The 21,738-nt window shown below is 51.5% G+C and overlaps 6 protein-coding genes across 6 annotated transcripts; 1 reads left to right on the top strand and 5 right to left on the bottom strand.

Moving 5' to 3' along the window:
* Window positions 1–686: 686 nt before the first annotated feature.
* Window positions 687–2,423, bottom strand: CGGC5_v008439 (Uncharacterized protein; the record flags this gene model as incomplete). The annotated part of the gene is made up of 1 exon (XM_032027385.1): window positions 687–2,423. The coding sequence occupies one exon, from the start codon at window positions 2,421–2,423 to the stop codon at window positions 687–689; it is 1,737 nt and encodes a 578-aa protein (XP_031891764.1).
* Window positions 2,424–2,810: 387 nt separating this feature from the next.
* On the bottom strand, window positions 2,811–3,896 carry CGGC5_v008438 (uncharacterized protein; the record flags this gene model as incomplete). The annotated part of the gene is made up of 1 exon (XM_032027374.1): window positions 2,811–3,896. The coding sequence occupies one exon, from the start codon at window positions 3,894–3,896 to the stop codon at window positions 2,811–2,813; it is 1,086 nt and encodes a 361-aa protein (XP_031891761.1).
* A 261-nt stretch (window positions 3,897–4,157) lies between these two features.
* Window positions 4,158–4,664, bottom strand: Nat8 (N-acetyltransferase 8; the record flags this gene model as incomplete). Its single annotated transcript, XM_032027361.1, has 1 exon — window positions 4,158–4,664. The coding sequence occupies one exon, from the start codon at window positions 4,662–4,664 to the stop codon at window positions 4,158–4,160; it is 507 nt and encodes a 168-aa protein (XP_031891762.1).
* A 331-nt stretch (window positions 4,665–4,995) lies between these two features.
* Window positions 4,996–5,964, bottom strand: SRY1 (L-threo-3-hydroxyaspartate ammonia-lyase; the record flags this gene model as incomplete). The annotated part of the gene is made up of 1 exon (XM_032027351.1): window positions 4,996–5,964. The coding sequence occupies one exon, from the start codon at window positions 5,962–5,964 to the stop codon at window positions 4,996–4,998; it is 969 nt and encodes a 322-aa protein (XP_031891767.1).
* Window positions 5,965–8,190: 2,226 nt separating this feature from the next.
* mokA (Lovastatin nonaketide synthase mokA) lies at window positions 8,191–18,453 on the bottom strand (the record flags this gene model as incomplete). Its single annotated transcript, XM_066152016.1, has 12 exons — window positions 8,191–9,913; window positions 10,024–10,054; window positions 10,231–10,645; window positions 10,730–11,069; window positions 11,149–13,289; window positions 13,394–13,563; window positions 13,640–13,860; window positions 13,926–15,813; window positions 15,907–16,842; window positions 16,905–17,237; window positions 17,310–17,535; window positions 17,947–18,453. 12 exons carry the CDS (start codon window positions 18,451–18,453, stop codon window positions 8,191–8,193), a joined length of 8,931 nt encoding a protein of 2,976 aa, XP_066008598.1.
* Window positions 18,454–19,637: 1,184 nt separating this feature from the next.
* Window positions 19,638–20,381, top strand: CGGC5_v008434 (uncharacterized protein; the record flags this gene model as incomplete). The annotated part of the gene is made up of 2 exons (XM_032027329.2): window positions 19,638–19,790; window positions 19,863–20,381. 2 exons carry the CDS (start codon window positions 19,638–19,640, stop codon window positions 20,379–20,381), a joined length of 672 nt encoding a protein of 223 aa, XP_031891765.2.
* Between the last annotated feature and the right edge of the window lie 1,357 nt (window positions 20,382–21,738).

Raw genomic sequence — 21,738 nt, 5'->3', positions numbered from 1 at the left:
CTGAATCAACTTAAACTGGCCTGATTCTACCCTATGATCATCATGAGACTGTGGCATCACCTGGCCTGAAGATCCGCGCAGTATTCATCAGCCCGGTACAGACAGTGTTCCCTTTCATTTGCCACGGAGACAACAGGCGCAAAATGATATGCTTAATGATCGGTTATATTGCATGTCGGCACATTTCTGAGATTGGACCAGAATAAGACTCGTCTATGGTCTGCCACCATGATAAGGGTACATGTACCTGCCCAATTGCGAGTATTCGGAACAGGTGTAAGCGAGACACATCTAAGCCGGGGGCTGTCGTAGTCATGTATCTGTAGTCTCCCTACCAATCCAGAGTCCGCAAAGAAAATCTACACTGTAGCGTTGGCCAAAGAGGAGACAAAATGATGGAGGACCGTTGGTTCCGGTCGAAAAGTCTTCGGTAATCTCGTGTCTTATGCACTGCAACCCACCACCGTTTTCTCGCACTTCTCGTCACATCAAGAAGCGAAGTGGCTGGGATTCGATCCTTGCACGGAGAAATTAGCCTCGCTAAAGGCATCCTACGCCACAAATCTCGGCCGAGAGACACTGAGTTCGGCATGGATCCCGGCGTGCTATCTCTCCCGATTCCCCACGGCGGACGGTTTCAGACGCATCTCGGGATTTTGCCGATGTATGCTCTCACGGATAAGTCACTAAGTCTCCGATCCAGACCCAAACAGCCAGCTGGGCGCCATCTCTCTGTCGGTTCGGAACCCTGCGCAGGCCGCGCTGACGCAAGCAAGGACGTCTCCGAAATGAAATTTCTTCCCGACTATCCCAGGCCCGTAGTGTGCGTACTTGGCAGAGTTTGTCATGATCTGCTTGGATGCCGCTGGCACGATGGGTTCTTCTATCATGCACCAACATGTATCCGTAATGAATTGGGCGCCAAACGCTTCCAGCACATCGAGGTGGCCTAGTTTCAGTGCTTTTTGATAGATGTCGCGACTCGTTGTGATGATGACGGCAACGCTAGGCGACTTCGTCTTGTTCCTGCAGAGATCGGCGAGCTGTGCAAACTCCTCTGCGGAGAAATGGGGGTTTCCCAAAGATACCATGTCCAAAGATGGATCGGAGGCGGTATTGAGTTGCTTCCAGGCCTTTCGGAGGCCGTTGACGTCAACGACTACCCGACCCAGGGACTCAGTTTGTCCGTCGAAGGAAGCTGCTTCCGGGGTAATCGCTCTCATGTGGAACATCGGCGCTGAGGAAGTTGTCGCAAATCCAGCGCCGAAGGCTTTCAGGTCGGACATTGTGGGGTTCGTCTGTTCCATGCCGACGATGAAGGGTATCTTTCCGCCAACGATGTCGCCGATGTGGTAGCCAAGAAGCGGGAATAGTGACTGGTCATGCCCAGGAAGTTGAGGCACTTCGATGACGATCTTTGGCTTCCTTCCCTCCGGAGTATGACAACCTGCATATGGTGCCCTGCCGGTCAAAGCGATGAAGACGTCGAGGTAATCCGGGTATTTTTGCGTGTGTGCTCCGAGGACGCTGTTCACAAACACAACAGCGTTTGACTCGGACCAACCAACTTGCTCTCCGGCTTTGGGTTTGCTGTCCAGAAGGTACGGCGCACAGGTGAAGCTGAGCTTGGCCCCGAGCTTGAGATAAGCCTCGCCGATCTTATCTCCTATTATAACTGCTTCTGAATCGGTGCCAAGCTCCTTCCATCGAAGTCGGTCGACGTTAAGTGAGTTGCAAGTTGAAGGCACCACGAACTGTCCGCCGAGTGATAAAAGATGCTCCGGTACATGGAGACTGCTCTTTCCGTTGTAGGCACATGCGTCAATGTGAACTTGTGATACGTCAATCAGACATTTCGCTCCTTGGAGAGCGGCAAAGGCTACGATGATTTCCATCGCGATACGGCTTGCCTCTCCTTGCCGACCGGAAAGCATGTTCTCATCGGACGTGCTTAGGCTGATTCCTCTAGTGCTCCGGGGCTCAAGGGGAAGAGACACTTGGTTTGGCATGATTAATAACTGCTTGTCGTTGATGTCTACCTCTGATGCCCCACGCAACTTCTCGAAATCCTCGTTACCTTGCAAGAAGATAACGGGTATGCGGCGGTCGAACATGGCCTCGGCGACCATAACACCTAAAGTCAGAATCATCTCAGGCTCCTGAAATATCAAAGCTGATGGTGCATTGCCGGTGAGGATGAGCTCAAGAAGCGCTCCACTGCCGGAACAGGAGCCCCGACCGCAGGGGATGGCCAGGGCCTTGCCCTTCACTGACGTGCCAAGCAGTGGATGATGAGCGTCGACGACAACGCCGGTTTTTGGGTCCACACCCATCATGAAGCTCAGAGGCACATCCGAAAAGACAAGAGGGCCATGGAAACAGCCCGGGATGACGCTGAGTCCTCTCATACTGGAACCATTCATGACGACTGTTAAACGGGTGACTGTTGGCTGTCGAAAGATGGATGTTGAGGTGAGCAGTATATCAACGCCCAACACCCTGCTATACCGCCTCGGGATTACCTTCCTTTTCACCTCGTCAGTCAATGAAACGGGAAGGACACGACGAGATCAACGATGCTCCGTCGGAGACTCCGCACCTTATCGTGGGACCGGGGCGGATCCCCGCACGGGCTTCGGGTAGGGTTTCCGGCCGGCATCGGTTCCGATAGCTTGTAATGGAGCTGAGCGGCTATTTGGTAATTCATTTTGACTCATAGGTCTTGTGCAAACCTATGTTGCGTCACCGGCCCTTTCGTCACACAGCTGAACAGAGTCGATCTATTGCTATCAAACCTAGGTCATAAGCCCCTAATCATAGCTGAAGAAGTAGCTCTTGTTGACAATAGCGTGAGGAACGTAGACATGGGGGCAATCGTAATCCCCAACTGAATCGCAAGGATCACTATCCTCATTGCAAGACATTGGAAGAGGCGAGCCCCCTTGCTCTTTTCCGTCTTCATCTTGACGCATGACCCACTCATCCTTGAGGACAGACTTGCTAAACCCATGCCTAAAGGCCAAGATTTCCATCTCCTTTGCCTCAAAATGCCTGCTCATCAAAAGCTCATCGTCTGTCACAATTCGCTTCCCATTTTTTCCATTCTCGGCTCGCATGCGCTTCATTCTCGTCCTATTGAGGATTTCTCTGGGCTCCGTTGGGTAGCACATAGACGCCCCTGCCGCATCGCGACTGCACAGTGGCACTAGAAAGCGCATATCAACGGATGTCGCCATTTGTTTGAACTGTTCCTTTCTCATATACTCCTCTTCCCCAAGAAGCTTGCTCAATGCCGGCTTCCAGAGAAACGACATCTCCAGACCCTCGAAATCATACTCCTCGCCGGGAAGATCGGTGTCGTTGGCAATTCTCCTCAGAGAGAAGATGTGCGGAAGCGGCGAGCTATCTGCCCATTGATGACTTGGAGAATAAGGCGGTCGGTCCTCTCGCGTCGCTCGCATATGAGAAGCTGCCCAGCCACCACGGAAGCCATCAAGTATGTCGCCAATTTTGTAACGGCGTCGATTGAACATGATCCGTTTGTCAAGATTGCCCAAGCTTGTGAAGTGCTTCTCATTGAATACAGCGCGTTCCCCGTCGTCGGATAGTCGATCAAAATCGAGCATGAGTCTCTTCTCGTCAACTCTGATGAATCCGCCCTTGGGCGTCATGACAAAGAAGTCCAAGAAGACGTGCGTGACGCGGCTGTATCGGAGGTGATTTGAAGAAAAGACGCGCTCGGTGATTTCCTTGAACGTCCGAGATACGCGGCGAAAGTTGAACCAGACGCGGGGCAGGTAGTCGCAATCCGTGATGCTACCGATGATCATCTCCCAAAGCTCCGGCGGGAGATACGCTGCGCCGCTTCTCTGCATATCGTCCGACACCGTGTTCATGGAGCAGCTGAGAAGCTTGCCCGGCGATCGATTTGGGCCCCTCAATTTGAAAAGACGTGGGAAGGATGAGAAGTTTGTTGACTTGTTTGTTGGGGGGGAGGAAAAGGAATGTGAGCTGAGCTAATGGATTTGAGCCTGTCTTACTTGAATGACGTAGGCAACGTGGCCCACCACGAAGCGACTTTCGTTGCCCTTTGAAGCCCAACGTGCATGATTGCGATAAAGACACAAGCTGGCGGCTATGAGAATTTTGCTTCAACTTCACAAGGCTTTGCTCATGTGCGTTGTTTGCCAGATAGGGTCGTCGTCGACTTGCAAAATGGAAAACCCCTGGCGCTCCCAGAATCCGATGGCGCCTTCGAGGAACGGATGGGTATGGAGATACAACTTCGCCATCCCTGCATCTCTCGCTCTTTGCTCCAAGGCAGCGCAAAGTTTCGAGGCCAGTCCGGCGCGGCGCCAGGTTGGGTTGACGTAGAGTCTGACAAACTCTACAACGCCCTCGCGGCCGAGACCGAGCTCGGGAAACCGGTCGTCATAAGGCGCATAGCCAATGGCGGCAATGATTTGACCGTTGCCGTAAGCCGTCAAAAAAGCTCCGTTAGGGTTGTCCAGGTAAGTCTTGGAGAAGTTTTCAAGCTCTCGCTGAGCATGTTCATTTTGAGACTCTGCGTCTATCCACGGGAACATGACGGACCTAGCCTGTTTGATGAATTCGACGATGGCCGGGATGTCCTCGGACTTGGCAGACTGAATGGTGATCTCCATGACAAATGTTTGGGTAGCTGGAGGACCAGGTTTGATGCGATTTAGGGCGAGGCTTCTTTTGAATGTTCACAAATTGGAATGGAGTGTACGTGTAGAAAGAAGATTAAATTCAACACGATGCCTTGGCGCAAGAAAAATTGCTCTAATCTGCTCTAATCTAGAGGTTCGAAGCTCTTATCAGATCGTGACCCTCCTCAGCCCCGCAAGAGTGGGGGATACACTATGTGACCTTGATGGAACGGACCGCCGGCCAGGCCTGCGGCGCGCTATTTTTACGCTACCGAACACATCCTAGACTGTAGGCAAAGGCCTCTGACATGATTCGGATAACTCATGACTCCCCATATAGAATTTTCTTGATAGCCTGTTGATCAACATTTGCACCACACAACAGAATAATGCTCGTCTTTCCTGCCAAATCTTTCGCAACTTTGTTGAACCCCGCAAGGGCCAGAGCAGCTGAGCCTTCCACGATCATGTTCTCCTCGAAAGCAATTGTCCTCATCGCCTCAGCAATCTCGTCTTCGCTGCACTCAATGACTTGATTAACAACAGCCATGGTCAGGGGTAGTGTAATTGAGTCTTCATCCATCCCACCGGCAACGGCTTCGGCCAACGTGGGGAAGTGCTCCGTCTCAACAACATGACCAGCCGCCATAGAATCTGCGAGTGCCTTCGAGTTGATGGCTGACACGCCAAAGATCTTCGTCTTTGGGCTGAATGCCTTGATCACGGAGCCGATACCGCTGATCAGGCCGCCCCCACCCATCGATATGAAGATGTTGTCCACATTGCTGCACTGCTCGAGAATCTCAAGACCGATAGTTCCCTGTCCGGCGACAATATCCGGGTCATTGTACGGCGAGATGTACTCGTAAGTTCCCGAAGCGGCGAGTTTTTGGGCATACTGTTCGGCCAGCCCGGTCTCCGCTCCATGCAAGATGACCTCCACACCATACGACTTAATCTTCTCCAGCTTTGCAGGGACCACTGTTTCCGGCAGCACAACAATGACATCTCTAGAGAGTGCATGTGCAGCGCATGCGGCTCCGATGCCGTGATTCCCCGACGATGCCGTAATCAGTCGGCCACCGGCTGCCTGCGCCGAGAGCTTGGACGTGGCCCCTCTCAACTTGAATGATCCGGTGAGTTGGAAATTCTCTCCCTTGAACAAGACTTTGACGCCATATTTTTGACCTGCTTTTCTGGCCGGGATCAGAGGCGTTTCGTAGATGTGGTCGCGGATGCGGCTTCGAGCTTGAACAGCCGCTGCTGCGGTTTCGACGTAAGAGAGGGTCATGCCAGCCGTAGCGGGGTCGAGTCAGAGAGATAGGTACCAACAAAGATGAGAAAAGACGTTCAAATTGTCCCGAAACGAAGACCACAATACTCTTGTGTTCTCTTATCAAGGTGCAAATTGTTTGTCCTTTCTTTCTCACCCAAAAGCCTGAGTCGAAGGAAACCTGTCTTTGTACTTGTAGATGCAGAAGAACAGCTTCAACCCCACTGAGTGAGAAAGACACAACTCTGCTCTGATTGGCCTGGACGCATAATCATCCTGTTTCGGTTTAGCGTGACGCCCTGCTCGTGTCTTTGCGCCCTCCTCTTGTCAGCGTCACCGAAGTTCCGAAGCCGCAGCTTGCCAATCCCACGTCAAAAGTTTTCCCATCCGAACGAGAGGAGAGACAGAACACAGGGCTGTCTTTTGCGTGAGCCAGTGAGTCACTGCGAATCCATGGAGCCCTCGAAGAGACGACGCACAGGCTGCACGGAATGTCGCCGGAAGAAGTCCAAGGTGGGTAAATGCGTCATTTTAGCAGTGCAGTCCCCAGCAGCTGCTGCCCGTCTATCGGACTTTACAGGCTGATAAGGACTTCAGTGCGATGAGAAGAAGCCAGTGTGCACACGATGCACGAAATATCCACGGCTCTGTTCTTATGAACTGAGCATAAAAACGACAGAGTTCAAAATATCTAAGCCGTCAATACGGAAGGTAGGTTGTTCATGTCTTGGCTTCAGTCCGTACTTGCGACTAATAGGCCTAGAAATCAACGTCCCCCAGCAGCACGGGTTCCAGTGCATCCCAGTTGACTGCACCCCGGCCATCAAGCACCCCTCCAAGCCCCAGAAGCCCGGCATCATCTCTCTCAGAGTATCGATTAACACCATTCCCATCGATTCAGTCCACTCAACACCGTTTTTACCTCCATCATTTCATCACACATACCGCAACTATCTACTTCCCACTCCAACCCGATGCCTTACTCCATTTTGCAATACCAGTGGCAGAAAGCAGCCCTGCCATGCTCGCAGCCATCTTGGCCGCCAGCTGTAATCACTTCTTCAGATTGAGAGGCTTTCAAGATGCGCGGAACGCAGCCACAGAAGCAACTGTCCAGAGCCTGTCACGGCTTCGTGAAGCTATCCCGACGAGCAGATTGAGGGGCGAGAGCCCGGCCTTATTGGCTACATCGCTAATGCTAGCGACAACCTGTCTTTGTGTCGGAGATACAACTACTTACAGACAACATCTCAACGGAGCTCTCCATATTGTTCAGAGGGATGGCGAACAGCACCAGTCAGATCCTTTGTGGTCGCTGGGCCTCAAGTGGCTCACTCACTTGATCCTGATGAACAGAATCTCTGGGCTGCCGTTGCCCACACAACAGAAGACCGGAGCACTTGACTGGGCTCCGTTACTCATAAGTCTTCCAGGGCCGGGGCAGATTGATTCTGTCACAGGTCTATCTTTGGACCTTGTTACAATACTGGATGAAATCTGCGACTTATCCGACACCCCATCTTCACCATCGAAACAGTCAAGGTCACCAGATCAAATCTCTGGAAAAGACCACGACACAGACTCGGTATTCGCTGTTGACTTTCCTAGGGAGCGGTCACTAGAAGTACTACTCCTGTATCTCAAAAGCCAGACGCCATCCCCTGACTCCCGGACGGAACTCGATTACAGCCACTACATGTTCATCAACGCAGCCCTTATCTCTCTGTACCGTCGTGTTGATGGCCTGCCAAAAGAAGATGACAAGGTCCAACATGCAGTCGAGTCCATCATCGACTCACTACGACACATCGATCAGTATGCTGAAGTCAACATCCCCCTACTGTGGCCACTTCTTAGCGTAGGATGTGAAGCCATGACGGATGATCAACGATCTATGATCGCAGGTAGAATGATGGCCATGACATCACATGGACTGGGCAACTGCAGAATTGTTCAAGGATTCATGAAACAATACTGGGAAAGGGGAGGAAACCTGAGATGGGACAGGTTCGCAGAGCAGATTGGGGCTGATTTGGTCTTATTCTAAGACAGCTGCCGATTAAAGCTCAACGGAGACGATGGAGCTGACGGCCAGATGACAGTCAATACCAGGAATGAAGGAATGAAAGATGGTCTAAAATTTATAGCTGCACGAATAAAGAAATACCAATACGCCTGTCCAAATACCCATTGAACCGCACCATCAACCATATACAGAAGCTGAAAGCCCACTATGATGTTTCGTCATGCTCTATGTGACATCAGGTCCGCCGAGTACGCTGCCAGAAGTTCAACGAAAGCATTGTAGAAAACGGTCACGTCCTCAGAACCGTAAAGCGAGGATTGCAACTTCACAATCACCAACGGATCACGCGTTGCATCGTCCCAAATCTCAAGCACCACATCATACGGCGTTCGTTCGCGCGAGACAAGCTCGGAAGCCTGCAAGCCGCCCTGCTCGGTGATAACTGCATCGCCAATGTGCACGCTCTCAATCCCGCCCCCAGCGTAGTCGAACACGGCCTGGAAAAGCGGCGCATGCGGCCAATCTTTGGGTGTCATTTCGAGACTCGGGACCACTGGCAGCCGCTCCAGCAACACGCTGTACGGTAGGCGCGCGTGTTGCATTGCCCCGCGCATCGCCTTCTTGATGACGCCGAGCTGTTCGAAAGGACTTAATGGTGACATGCCTTCCTTTTCTCTTGTCTTTATGCGGACAGGCAAATAGTTGGCAAAGAAGCCCATCGCGGCCATTTCCTCCATCGTCGCGCGGTTCGTGTCTGCGATGCCGATGGTTATCGTTCTTGCGTCATCGTCATTGTAGTCGTTCTTGGTAGCTACAGCCTCACTGCTGCTTATCTTGGTCGTTAATCTGGCCAGGAGTGCAGCGTAAACTGCCATGAAAAGCTGCATACGGGAGACTTTTTGCTGTCGCACCGCCTGCTTGACTTGTGCGGACACGGCCGAACTGAGGCGGAAGACGCCTGTATGTTGAGACCAAGATGACGGAGGCCCGTTGCTCCGTTCGAGAAATCGACAGTGTGGGAGACCAAGAACAGGCATGACGGGTACTGCATTATTATTGTTGTACTGGGAGATCCAGTAGGCAATGTCAGCATCTAACCGTCCCTGCTCATACTCGGCGCGCTGCCTCATGGTAATCTTGGAGAACTGCGGGACGGTGGCCGGGAGCACTGCGCCGTCGTAGAGGGCAGAAACTTCGGAGAGGAGAATAGACGTAGTTGCGCCGTCGCCGGCGAGCCGATGATAGGCGATCACCAAGAGATGGCGGCGGGCTGACGACCAGTGAAAATCGACAATTTTGAACGGCCTGCCGGACTCGAGGTCATACGGCTCCTCGTGCAGCTGCTTCATTGCCTCCCTGGCTGCTGCTTGATTGGCGACCGATGTGCATTTCAAACCCCATGTCGGCTTCTCCAGTACAACTTGGAAAGCATCATCGCCCGTATCGGGCTCGGGGTTGGCGAGAAAAGCAGTGCGAAGGATTTCGTGCCTGCGAATAACTTCGTCCACGGCAGTGCCCAACCGTTGCAAATCTATGTAGCCTTCGAAAAAGTAGGCGATAGTATTGTGGAAGATGGTACGATCATGCGAGAGCAGCTGTTGCAGCTTCCACACATACTTCTGCCCTAGCGACAGGGGATGCCGATTCAACGTCGCCGAGCTCGCTTTGTTTTCGCCGCCTCCGTGCCAGATCACACTGCTCGCGTCAGATTCGACTGACTGCTTCCGAGATGGCAATGAAAAGTTTGCACTGCTCGAGGTCGGGCTGCTATGGCTACTTGTCCCTTCTGCCACCTCTGGTTGGCATTCTTCAGGATCGGGAACTATCAGCGGTAAAGCATCGCGAGGGAGTCGTTTGACGGCTTCCTCAGCAAGGTCTTCGAGAGAAGCACCACTGAGCACCCGCAAGATTGGTATGTCGACCAACAGCTCTTGTGAGAACCTGTAATCAATGGAATATTAGCCAAGTACATGGTTGCACACTTCACGGGCAAAAACGATGCAGAACTATGTGTTGTGTCTGCCGGGATGGGGCGAATTTCTCTCACATACCATCCAGATACTGCGACAGCACCAAGTGAGTCTATGCCCTGGTCAAGGAGTGCGGCACTAAGATTCACAATTTGGTCCGCAGGAATAAGGAGTATGTCGCGTGTCTTTTGAGCGAGTCCATCTTGATACAGCAGACATATTAGCACCCTGTCATCTCACCGAGTGTGGATCGGGGGAGGGGTGGAAGGTTCTGGGGGCTTAGCTTACGAATGATGGCCTCTTTGGCCTCGTCCACAGTTGTTGCTTCGCGCAACCGTTCCTTGATTGAGACCCTGCTGGCTAACGACCCTTCGCCCACATGACTCAGACTATTTTCGGATGTCCGAAGATGACCAAATCGAGGGTTATCCCACAATTTGAAGGAGTTCTTGTTCTTTGCCTCAAATACCGGGAAGCCTGTTATGACTTCAATATCGGACATATCGGTGACCGACATACGGTTGGTGTTGCTTTCTTCCTGCCCAAGTGCGCAGCGTCCTGATACGATGGCTTCGGCAAACAGTGTGTGAAAGTCTTTCTCTCCGAGCTTGCCCATGTCGTGGACTTTCAGAAGTTGTTCGTCGAAATGCGTTCGGGCAAGATATCCAATGCCCATCACGGCACCCACATGGATTGTCGAGGCCTAGACGTATTAGCAATGTTCTGCACTTCATCTTTTTCCCGGAGGAGAGCCAGGGGGATGTAAAAGTTATTGAAGGCCACTTACCACTAGCCCCTTGGCTCGTCGGTACTGTGCGAGGGCTTGCAAATAAGCGTTGGCCGCGTTGTAATTGCTCTGGCCGGGGTTCCCCCCTACTGTGGCTCCGGACGAGAACATGATGAAAAAGTCCAAAGGCGTCTCTTTTCTTGCGTCGCAGAATCGTTCATGGAGAAGACGTGCGCCGACAACTTTGGAATCCAGCACCAAATTCATGTCCGCCAAGCTCATATTCTGGAGCATCGTGTCGCGGAGGACTAGAGGGCCATACGCGATCCCTCCTATTGGTGGCAAAGTCTCGCGTATTCTGAACAGACCCGCATCCAAGTCTTTCTCGTTGGACAAATCCCTAGACAATCAATGTCAGTGAAGGCCTGGGAGTATTTGGGCTGGAAACAGGATGTGGGAGGTCGACTGCGTGGACTTACATTGGTAAGACTGTCACATGCCCCCCAAGCTCCTCCATATCTTTGATCCATCTAGGGTCTGGGACTTCTGGATGGCGACTAGATAGTACGATGTAGCGACCGCCATGTGTGACGATCCATCGAGCCAATGAACGGCCCATCGTTTTGGCAAGACCTGCAAGAAGATAGGTCTTGTCTGGGGCGAGTAAGTTCCCGGCGTCAATCGGACGAAGCCGGGCTTTAATTGTGCCGTCAGTACTCCAGTCAAGAATAGTGAAGAGGTTTACGGGGGCTTTTCCGTGTTGCAGATCAGCCACCTTGACAATTGCTGTTCCTTCCGTGACATGATCATCAGTAGGTTCTGAGGATGCAAGAAGTGCCTGCTCAATAGCCATGGCAAAGTCACAACAGTGAGATTCGTCATGCAGTGTGCCGGACCCACGGCCTGTAAAGAAATGAGAAAGGTCGTACTTTGCGCAGTGTGGTGTTTGAATCTTGGCCAGACGGCGGCCGAGGTTTGCGGATGTGTGCTCTGTTGCAGATGAGAAATCGCAGTAGATAGACACTTTCGCAGTCATCATTTTCTTGAGCGTTCTTTCTGATACCCATGGCTCTAGATATGTCCATGAGAAACCTGAGCTGAGCTCTGCCTCGGTTATTTGTTGACTGGTGGCAAAGCGGACCTCGATACTCCTCTCCTTGGCTTGTTTTGCAATGGCATCCACGCAGAACCGCGGTGCATCAAAAACGAGAACAGTGGTGTCGGGGACCGCGCTGCTCATGATACCATGACTTATGACAGAGGCCACAACATGGTGCAGAATACATTTGTCTTCAGACGGCAGGGCAAAGATGCGACTGCGCGGAATACGGACAATCGATGCGTTGCTGTCTGCCAGCACCACTACGGGCGTCTTGGTTTCCGTGACTAATCCCTGGCACAGGTGGAAAAAGCCCAGTCTGCCAACCCGAATCGCCCCGGTGAGAGCAAAGTGGACGCGGACGTGAACTGGATCATCATGCATACCAGAAACCAAACCTGGCAGCGCAGATGATGAACGAGGGCTGACTAACGTGTCCATGGACTCAAGGTACGAAGACGCGCCATCATCACATAGACGGAGGCGTACGGGCGTGTCACTTGGCCGGGCATCCGAGAGAATAACACGGCGCGCAGAGTTCAAGCGATTGTTCCGTGCTGCGTCGTGCTTAATGCGAGGGATCCAAGTACGCCCATCGACGATGTACATCTCAGGCTCGTGGGACCATAGCAAACCACTGCTGTCTTCAGGTGGTCTTGTCGTCTCTTCGAGCTGGGTAACGTGCTCGGCGATAAGTGCGGGATAGTCTGAATGTTCAGCGTCGTCCACATCGATGTTCAGGACATTGATCTGTGGGTTCTCAAGCTGTATCGTCCGAAGGAGGCCAATGGTCATAGCCTGGCGAGGATTGTGCGTGAAAGCCGCCTCTGTGATCCAGACAATGACTTTGGCGTAATCACCGGAGAGAAGCGACTTGGCAGCTTCGAGTTTGACGTCGTTGAGCTTATCAAACATTTCGTCGTCAAGCTCCGAGACCACGATGAACGTGGACCCTGTCTCAAGCCGTGCCTCCTGCTCGGGGATAGTTTTCAAGCAGTCAAGCCGTAAGATCCGACGGTGAGTCAATGTGTCTTGAAGCTTGCCGAGCAAAGCTGACGAGCGATCAGAGAGGCCGCCAATGAAAACAAGCTGCGGCATATCCGCTCCGTGGTTTTGACCATTGGGCACCTTGAGAAGGGGGCTGTCTAGCCGCTGCACTTTGGGGTTGATGGCGTGCGCACTAAACAGCGAGTTTTGGAAAACCCAGCTTTCGCGATCGGATGTGCGGCTGTCAATACCCGAGAACCCAGATCGCTTCAGAATGCTGTCCCATTCCTCATATGATGCAAAAGGGTCGAGGACGCGGCCTTCTTCGTAGCCAGCCCACCAGTCTGGAAAGAGACCGAAGATGTAGCTGGTGCGTAGATACTCTTTAAACGTGGCTTCCGCGATGACTACATGGCCTCCCGGCTTGAGCAAAGACCTTACGTTCGTCATAGTATCTACGAGACGAGGTGTTGCGTGGAGAACAGACGACGCGATTACGAGATCATATGAGTGGGGTGTAAAGCCTTGCTCCGCCTGCATAGCTCGAGATGTTAGCAAATGCGCCTGGGTACACGGATGACACAATCAAAATTGTGAGTGGCAGAGATGATGTTAAGAAAGAAACTGGCGAAACTGACCGGATTCCGAGTGATGTCCAGCTTCCGAAAGTCCATGCGGTCTTTGTGCTGCGAGAAGACCTCACGAGCCTTGTCAAAGAAGGTTCCTGAGATGTCAGTAAAGGTGTAGCTGTTGAATCCCAGCTGGGGGATATTGAGAACGTAACGTGTAGCTGAGCCGGTGCCGGCGCCTGTATGTTGTTTGAGCGTCAGCATGTGGACCTCTTGGATATCGATTTCACGAATCTTTAAGTAGGCGAATCTCACCAATTTCCAGGATGTTCATATTTGGAAAACGATGGCAAATCTGGCCAACAAGATCTTGGCCGTAATTCCAACAAGGTCCATTACTGAGAGGACTGGCATAGAACTCGCTAAGAAGTCCATCCGCGTTCATCCAATGAAAAGGGTTCGTATTGTCGCGGATTGTGGAGATGGCGTTCTCGCTGACCCTCTTGACGAGACGGACGTAGGGGTGACACCAATTTCTGAGTGATGGTGTTAGGTTCCACTTACGTGATGCATTCTGAGGACTGGGGAAAACGGAACTTACTCCTCACAGAGCTTTTGCACATCAGCCGATGTGTCCATCTCCCAGTTCGGCTCATAAAAGGTAGTCTTCCATTCTCGAGCTTTCTCCAACACCTGCTCGTTCCAGTGAATGTACTTCTGGAGTCCGGGGCTTGCATTCTGACGGTCCTCTTGTGTGAGTGTATTTAGAAAATCCTTCACATAGTGGTATACAATGCGCTCGATGATAGGTATCATTCGCTTGTCCTCAGCAGTAGCCCAAAACTCGGGACGGTCTAGGATGCGATCAGGTGAATAAGGGCCCCACACCGTTTTGGTGAACATGAGATGGTCACTAGATAGATCCGGTTTGTAAAGTGGTTGAAGAACGATGTTGTCCACTTGAAAAAGGATAGCAGAATTGTCATCAAAGACCTCAACGTCTCCAGAAAGAATCGAATCTTTGAAAGACGAGCATGTAGCGTTGAAACGCATACTAACTTCATCATGAGAGCCCAATGCGGATGCACAAGCTCCGGGGACCAAAGCAATCCTGTCAATGTGTACAGGGACAACTGTGGACCTCAAAGCCTTGTCACCAGGGTACGAAAAGGCGCCCATGATGGCCTGAAAAGCCGCATCCAGCGTGGCTGGGTGAAGGAGGATGCCCTGCTCGGAACTGTTTCCAAGTCGGTACTGCGAGAGCCGTCCCGCTGCCCTGCCATCTGCTCGGCGCAACTCATGGACACCACGGTACTTCTTGGTGTAGTCGAGACCCAGAAGTTCGAGTTCTCTGTAGAAGCTGCTGATGTCGATGTGGTTGGGGTGCAGTGGTTCATTTAAGCCTCGCCGCGGCAAACACATTGAGGGAGAGCCAAATGTGGCAACAACGCGTCCATTCGCCGAATTGGAGGGTTTTGTTTCTCTATCAAGGGCAGAGTCAATATGAACTTCCGCCTCCAGCTGCTCGGCGCTCTGGTGTGTCACTTTAAGCGTTACAAGTAGCTCGGCCATGCTGTTCTTGTCGTCGAACGAAATGGCCTTATCGATACTCAGATCCAGGACCTCGAGCACAGTGACTTTAACGTCTTGCGCAACACGCTTTCTTGTCACGTGCAGAGCTGCTTCCATGGCCATCGCGACGTATCCGGCAGCGGGGAGGATAGGTTGGCCCTGAAGGTCGTGACCCTCAAGCCACTTGTCGTCTTGGGGCTTGATGAAGGACTGCCATTGGAACGTCGAGTCTGTACTCGTCGGAAGAAGAGAACCAAGTAGGAGATGGGGAGCTGGTCCGGCAAGAAAAGCTTTCGTAGCGCGTGTTTCGGTCCAATGTGATCGCGTGTGGTCCCATGAGTACCTTGGAATAACCTTGGTTAGGCTTCTGCGAGGCCATGATGAAGGCGAGACCGTTCTCATGAAGCTATCAGCGTTGGGTATGTTGAAGCTGGAAAACGGCTCCCAGAGATAGGCCAATGCTTCCGCAAATGCATCCGTATCATCTTGACTTCGTTTCATGCATCCTGTGTACGGCAGATCCGTGCCGGAGATGGCTTGAATGGTTGCAGTAGTAGGACGCTTCAGAGCCGGATGGGCACCCACTTCTACGCCATAAGCGACGTGGTATTCGCTCACTGCACGCTCGACAGCCTGTGAAAAACGGACCGGGGACACGAGGTTTGCTGCCCAGTATTCTGCTGTGATGTCCGTACAGTTCAAGAGTCTACCCTCGTACACGGACGAGTACCATGCAACAGGCGAAGACGGGTCTGGCGTCTTAGACGCGGGATTGGCGGCACAGCCACATTCGACGAGAGATTTGGTGTATGCGTCGCTAAACTGAGCCATATGATGAGAGTGATAGGCTTTATCGACGCGTAGGAATCTCGTGAATTTTCCTTCGTCCTTGAGAATGGCCTCGACATGTTGCAAAGCTGATAATAAACGCACAGACAGTCAGTTTGGCCCTGGTCCATAAGATCCATGTGCGCGCATACGAGGAGCAGGAAAAGGAGAGGCACACTAACCATCGGCATCACCAGATATCGTCACGCTGGTTGGCGCGTTATACGCCGCAACGCAGATCCGTCCTTCAAAGTCTTCAAGGCTGCACAGCTCTTCTGCATCCTCGTGCGTAATCTCGGCTGCGAGCATCGCACCTCTGGCGCCATCAGGAGGCTCAGCGTCGGACGTGGTAACGGCTAGCCCGCGCAAGTAAGCGATGCGGATGGCTTGAAAAGGCGTGATGTATCTCGCAGCAGCCGCACAAACAATTTCTCCTGAGCTGTGACCGACAATAGTCGTGAACTTGATACCTGCAGCCTCAAGCAGCCTGAGAAGCACGAGTTGAACGGCGGCGCAGAGCGGCTGTGAGAATCTCGCCTCCGTCGGCTGAGACTCGACATCATCGCAACAAAGCCGCTGTCGAAGCGTCCAAGTTGGACGGTACGCTGTTGGAAGTGTCTGCAAAGAGGCATCCAATTCATCTATGATCTCGCGCGTCCAAGGGATGGAGGCTAGAAGCGATTTGCACATGCCTGGCCACTGTACACCCTGTCCGGTAAAGATGCCCAATATCTGGGGTGGGCCCTTGTTGCCACGGTTAGAACTGGATTCTACGCCTAGGTTCTCTTTGATGGCTGCTTGAAGTGCGAGACACGCCCCCTCGCGCGTGTGGCTGGGGATTGCGTGTCGAACGGGCAGTACAGCCTGCTTGCGCATCAATGTCCAGGCTAGATCTGCCATGTCAATGCCTGGATCTGACTCAAGAAACCGGAGCATGGCGCTCATGTTGTCTCTCAGAGAACGCTGCGACTTGGCCGATAAGACAATAGGCATACCGTACGTAGTACTTGAGGGCTGGCTCTCTACGTCGCGGGGAACCATCTTGTGAGGCGAAGGCTGGTGTAGGCCACATTCCACATACTCTTCAATGATGCAATGTGCATTCGTTCCACCAAAACCTGCGGGTTGACTTCGTCAGTCTTTGAGTTGCTGCATATGCCTAACGATGTCTGCAACTCACCAAACGAGTTCACACTAGCTCGTCGCGGGTGACCCGGTGTAACTTGTGGCCAAGGCTGGATTTCCGTGGGGATACGGACGTGATGGTAGAAGGGTTGGACCGCAGGGCTGAGCTTTTCAAAATGTTGATTGGGCACAATCACACCATTCTGGACCGCAAGAGAAGCTTTCAACATGCCAGACAGCCCAGCAGTCCCCTCTGTATGGCCGATCACCGTTTTCACACTGCCGACTAGCAGCCCTTGAGCCTGCGTAGCGTCGGGAAACTTGTGATCAAAGAACGCGTTCGAAATAGCCTCAGCTTCTTGCGGGTCACCTGCTGGCGTCCCCGTCCCTAGTTCATGACATCCGTAAGTTCAATGATCCAAAACCATCTTAGTTGCGTCTGACGTCCATAGGAACTCACCGTGGGCTTCAAAAAATTGAGGTCGGTCACCAATGTGACTCAAATCGAGTCCTGCCCTGGCATAAGTGTCTCGAATCAATACTTCCTGTGCTACGTGGCTCGGCATTGTAATTCCAGTAGTCTTGCCGTCTTGATTTACGCCCGTCTCGCGGATGATGCTCTCGATGTGGTCCCCATCATTCAGAGCTTGTCGCAGGGTCTTGAGAACCACAGCTGCAATGCCTTCCTGTTCGTGATGTAAAATCCGTTAAATTTCCATATTCAATCGTAGAATGTGCGGAATTGGAACACTAACTCCTCTCGCATAGCCATCAGCGGCAGCATCCCACATTCGCGATCTTCCTGTTGGAGAGAGCATACTAAGTTTACTCTCTGAGACATAATTCACTGTTATCCATTTCCAAGTCAATGTCATGTCGTTAACATTCAGAGATTTTGTCAAGATTGTTACGTACAGGGAGATATAATCATATTCGCACCGGCAGCTACCGCGACTCTGCTCTGGCCACTTCTGAGTTGCTGCACGGCATGATGAACTGCGACAAGAGACGAGCTGCAAGCAGTATCAATGGTCATCTGGGGATAAGAATTGATGATCAGCAGCTCCATCGGTTACCGGATGAACGCAAAAGCTTACACTAGGACCATGCCAGTCAAAAACATAAGACAAGCGGTTCGAAGCAATACTCGCGGCAACGCCTGTGGCGAAATAGGTTGGCATGTGATGCACATCTTGTGTTTTGATTGTCTCAAAATCGTGCGTCATAAGTCCAACGTAGACAGCTGTATCTGATCCTTGAAGTTCATGTGCAAGCCCGGCGGAGGAGAGTGCATCATATGTCGTCTCCAAGAGGAGGCGCTGCTGAGGGTCCATACTTTCAACCTCTCCAGCCTGGATGTTGAAGAACGGCGCATCAAAGGCGCCGAGAGATTCATTCAAGAAGTACCCATATCTTGTATTCGTACTGCCATGATGCATGCCGTCAGGGTGAAAGAACTTTTCGGCACTGAAGCGCTCCTTGGGTATTTCACTCCGGAGGTCACCCGGCTGCTGCAACAATTTCCAGAATTTTGAAGGGCTGTCTACACCACCGGGAAAGCGGCATGCGCTCCCAACTATAGCGACGGGCTCGTGGTTGTACATCTTGGCACCGGATGATGAAAATTGTCGGGAAGCTGTGTTGGTTATTCAATAAATCATCAACTGTTGAATCGTTGATGGCGAACCGTGAAGATCGTAAAATAAATCCAATTGAGATGAGATGAGCTTTGCAAGGTAAGCATGAATCAGAGTAGATCGTGGTTTCTACGATTACAATGTTTTGACGAAGAGAGAATTACTCATGTAGACCTTACACACCAGATCATGTCAATTTTGAGAGATACTTATCTAAGTGCGTTGAGGCACTTACACGATTGCGGCTTAACCCCAGTTATTTCATGCAAAGCTATACGGTATCAGTACAGTCAAGCATATCGCTAAATTGAAGTCATTGTATGGCATGCGCCCAGGGGTTCTGTTTTCACTAATAGGTATGGTCGGCGGATAATACTTCTTCTGAGCATCGAAGATACTAGGTCTAAAGATAATTTCATCTCGCTGGAAGCTTAGGTGTTCTCCTCCCGGCGCTGCTGTGGGTAAGAATTTTATCCCGCGCGGATCCCGCGCGGATTTGATTTGGCTTTATTAGGCTGATGCTAGATCCTGACCAACCTCTAAAATTCATTGAGTTCGAGGCGGAAGAGATTCAATATGCTAGTGAAACCCCTAGCAGGCAGCCAGAGAGTGTCTGCGAGTCAAGCACAGCGCCTGCAACTTGAAGCTTAGTTGTCCAGCAAGAGATTCCAAAAAAGAGGTTCGGCATGATTTTCCGACGACAGAGTCGGCATGAAGGTTCAATGGTGCTTTTTATGCCCTCTTTGAGGTAGACAGCTTTTCTTTCAGGTTACTCACTGTTGTGCTATCTGCAGACAGCTGATGTGGCAGTACCTCGCACTAGCTAAGTTTCGGCAAAACATCAATTGATCACCATCTGACAGGAGAAGGTATGCTGAAGTGATCCGGATTCAGCACAATGTCCTATCTTTCTTTCGCCTTCCTTCTGCATTAATCCTTTGCCGACAAAGAGTGCCGCAAAGCTGTGATATTAACACAACCTAGAAGACTGTGCAGAAAAGGCTTGTAATTGCTTCTTGAACGATAAGGCAATACTAATTCGACGACTTGCCAACATCTCACATTTGCGCGTTTGGAACTTCATCAGACTCCGTTTGTCTGACCGACAGAGATACTTGAGTGCAAATTGCCCGGCTACAACTGTTCCCCAAATGGCGTCTTACAGCTTGCCACGGCCGTCTGCGAATCACACTCCTACCTTACGGTTTCACAACAAGCCATATGATGCCTCAAAGCTCGAGAAATCGGACTTGTTCATCTATCATGTTTTGCGCGTCTGCGACTTAATCAACGAGAGGAAGTCCGTAAGTTTTGCGCTCCTTTGTTGTTTCATCGACCGACTGGACCATCGCCTATTTCTAATTACCATGTGTTAGAATTTTGATGGACTAAACATGCTTGTGGAGCTCTCCTTCGGGGATCAGCCGCAGCATTCCATTGTTATCGATTCTCGGTCCAAACGAACCAATATCCTTGAAAGGCTGCCCGAAAATACTCAAGCAGACCTCGCGACCAAGATTTCGCCTGAATTTGTTCTTGATGTTATGGAGGGTCGTATCAACGCTCAGCAAGCATTCAGGCTCTACGCCCAGCCTCCTTGCCCGGGTGCCTTCGCCAGCCGTTTCTCCGCACTGGGCCCTCCAGCATCCGTAGTGAGCAGAGATGATTTAGATCTTGAGAGTCTGCCGAAACCTACCGAAAACATACAGCAAGTTAAGGATGACCTAAAGAAATGGGGCTATGCATTCGTCGCGAACGCCCTTACAGCGGACGAGGTCAAAGTGATAAGGACTGCGCTTGAAGAACAAGCAGCGGGCGAAAGGCAGGCCGGCATCGCTCACATGGCGAGTCTTCATAAGTCTTCTGAAGATGAGCCAGACCAACGCGTGTGGTAAGCATCTCGTTTCTCCCTGAGGTCGAACTCTCAAATAGGCGCACTTCATCCCACTAACGTACTGAGAAAAGGAATCTGGTCAACAAAGGAGACGAGTTCCTAGACCTTCTAAACCATCCCTTGATCGACGCAATCATGCCTTGGTTTCTGGGCAGGGAGTTCGGTCTCTTCGCCATGACCGCGAACATCGTAACGCCAAGGTCAACGTCCGGGATTTACATGCACACAGATCAAATGGACATGACGCCCAATACGGCCAATCACCCTTACCTTTTGAATATCTTTTGGTATTTGACCGACGTCACTGATGAGAAAGGCGCCACGCGCATATACCCTGGGTCACACGTCAAGAACGTGGCGCCTCAGCAAATCCGCGACGTTGTACGTGATGCCCTTTCATTCACCGTTGCTTGCGCTAGATGTTGCAATCCTATCTCGCTTGCTTTGTACGCCCAATTTCATTTTAAATGATGATTCTACAGGATATGTTACTGATTACCTGGCAACGCACAGGGCGGCTCAATACCGGCGGCTGCACCAGCTGGATCCTGTCTCCTACTTGACAGTAGAACCTGGCACTCCACAGGTATCAACAGGACAGATAGCTCACGACCTATCATCTGCTTGACCTGTTGTAGATTCTACATTCAGAGAATGGAGAAGCACGATCTTTTTCTCTCCGAGGAAACCAAAGAGAGGCTGTCTGATCGGCAGCGGGCACTACTCGGTCTCCCGCCCAAGCAAACGTCGAATGGCACAGACAAAAGAGGCTGGGGCAGCATCTATAAGTTAGGAGGAATTGATGCCGGTAGACTGCGAGTAGCCGTCTAGCAGATCCTTTCCATACTGGGCCTTTTCAGGCGGTTCTCGGAGCACTTTCTGTCAACGCCTAAATTGGCTTGATGCTTTTGTACATCGACCTAAGATTTTCATTTCTTATCTACTGCCTATTGATACTGCTTGTATGCTATGTTTATGCTCTGGAACAAGTCGCCCATACTCACCGCATCCATGGTACTTCATGTGTGGGTTTGAACATAAGCCCGAAAGGTGTGCACAACACTGCCGGCTTCTACTGATTACCCTCTTTGTTTCTCCGCGGCTTTCACTTTAGCCCGGCAAACCCATACATCTTTCAGTCACATAACTGCGTCAACTGTCACCTCCACGGAAATATATTGCTCAAAGCTTAGATGACTCGGTATACTTGACTTGGGCTGATAATCGTTGCAGCTCCTTGTTGAGAAAAGCCAAAAGCCACTCCGCACTCTCATCTTCCACAACGCCAGCCTCCCAGTTCACAGTGATGCCCATGTAACCCCCGGCTTGAGATATTGCACAAATGGTGTAAGGCGCTC

The sequence above is a fragment of the Colletotrichum fructicola genome, assembly GCF_000319635.2.
Source record: "Colletotrichum fructicola Nara gc5 chromosome Unknown KSG_Nara_v1_contig04, whole genome shotgun sequence".
NCBI lineage: Eukaryota > Fungi > Ascomycota > Sordariomycetes > Glomerellales > Glomerellaceae > Colletotrichum > Colletotrichum fructicola.
This window is presented reverse-complemented; position numbering and strand designations above follow the sequence as displayed.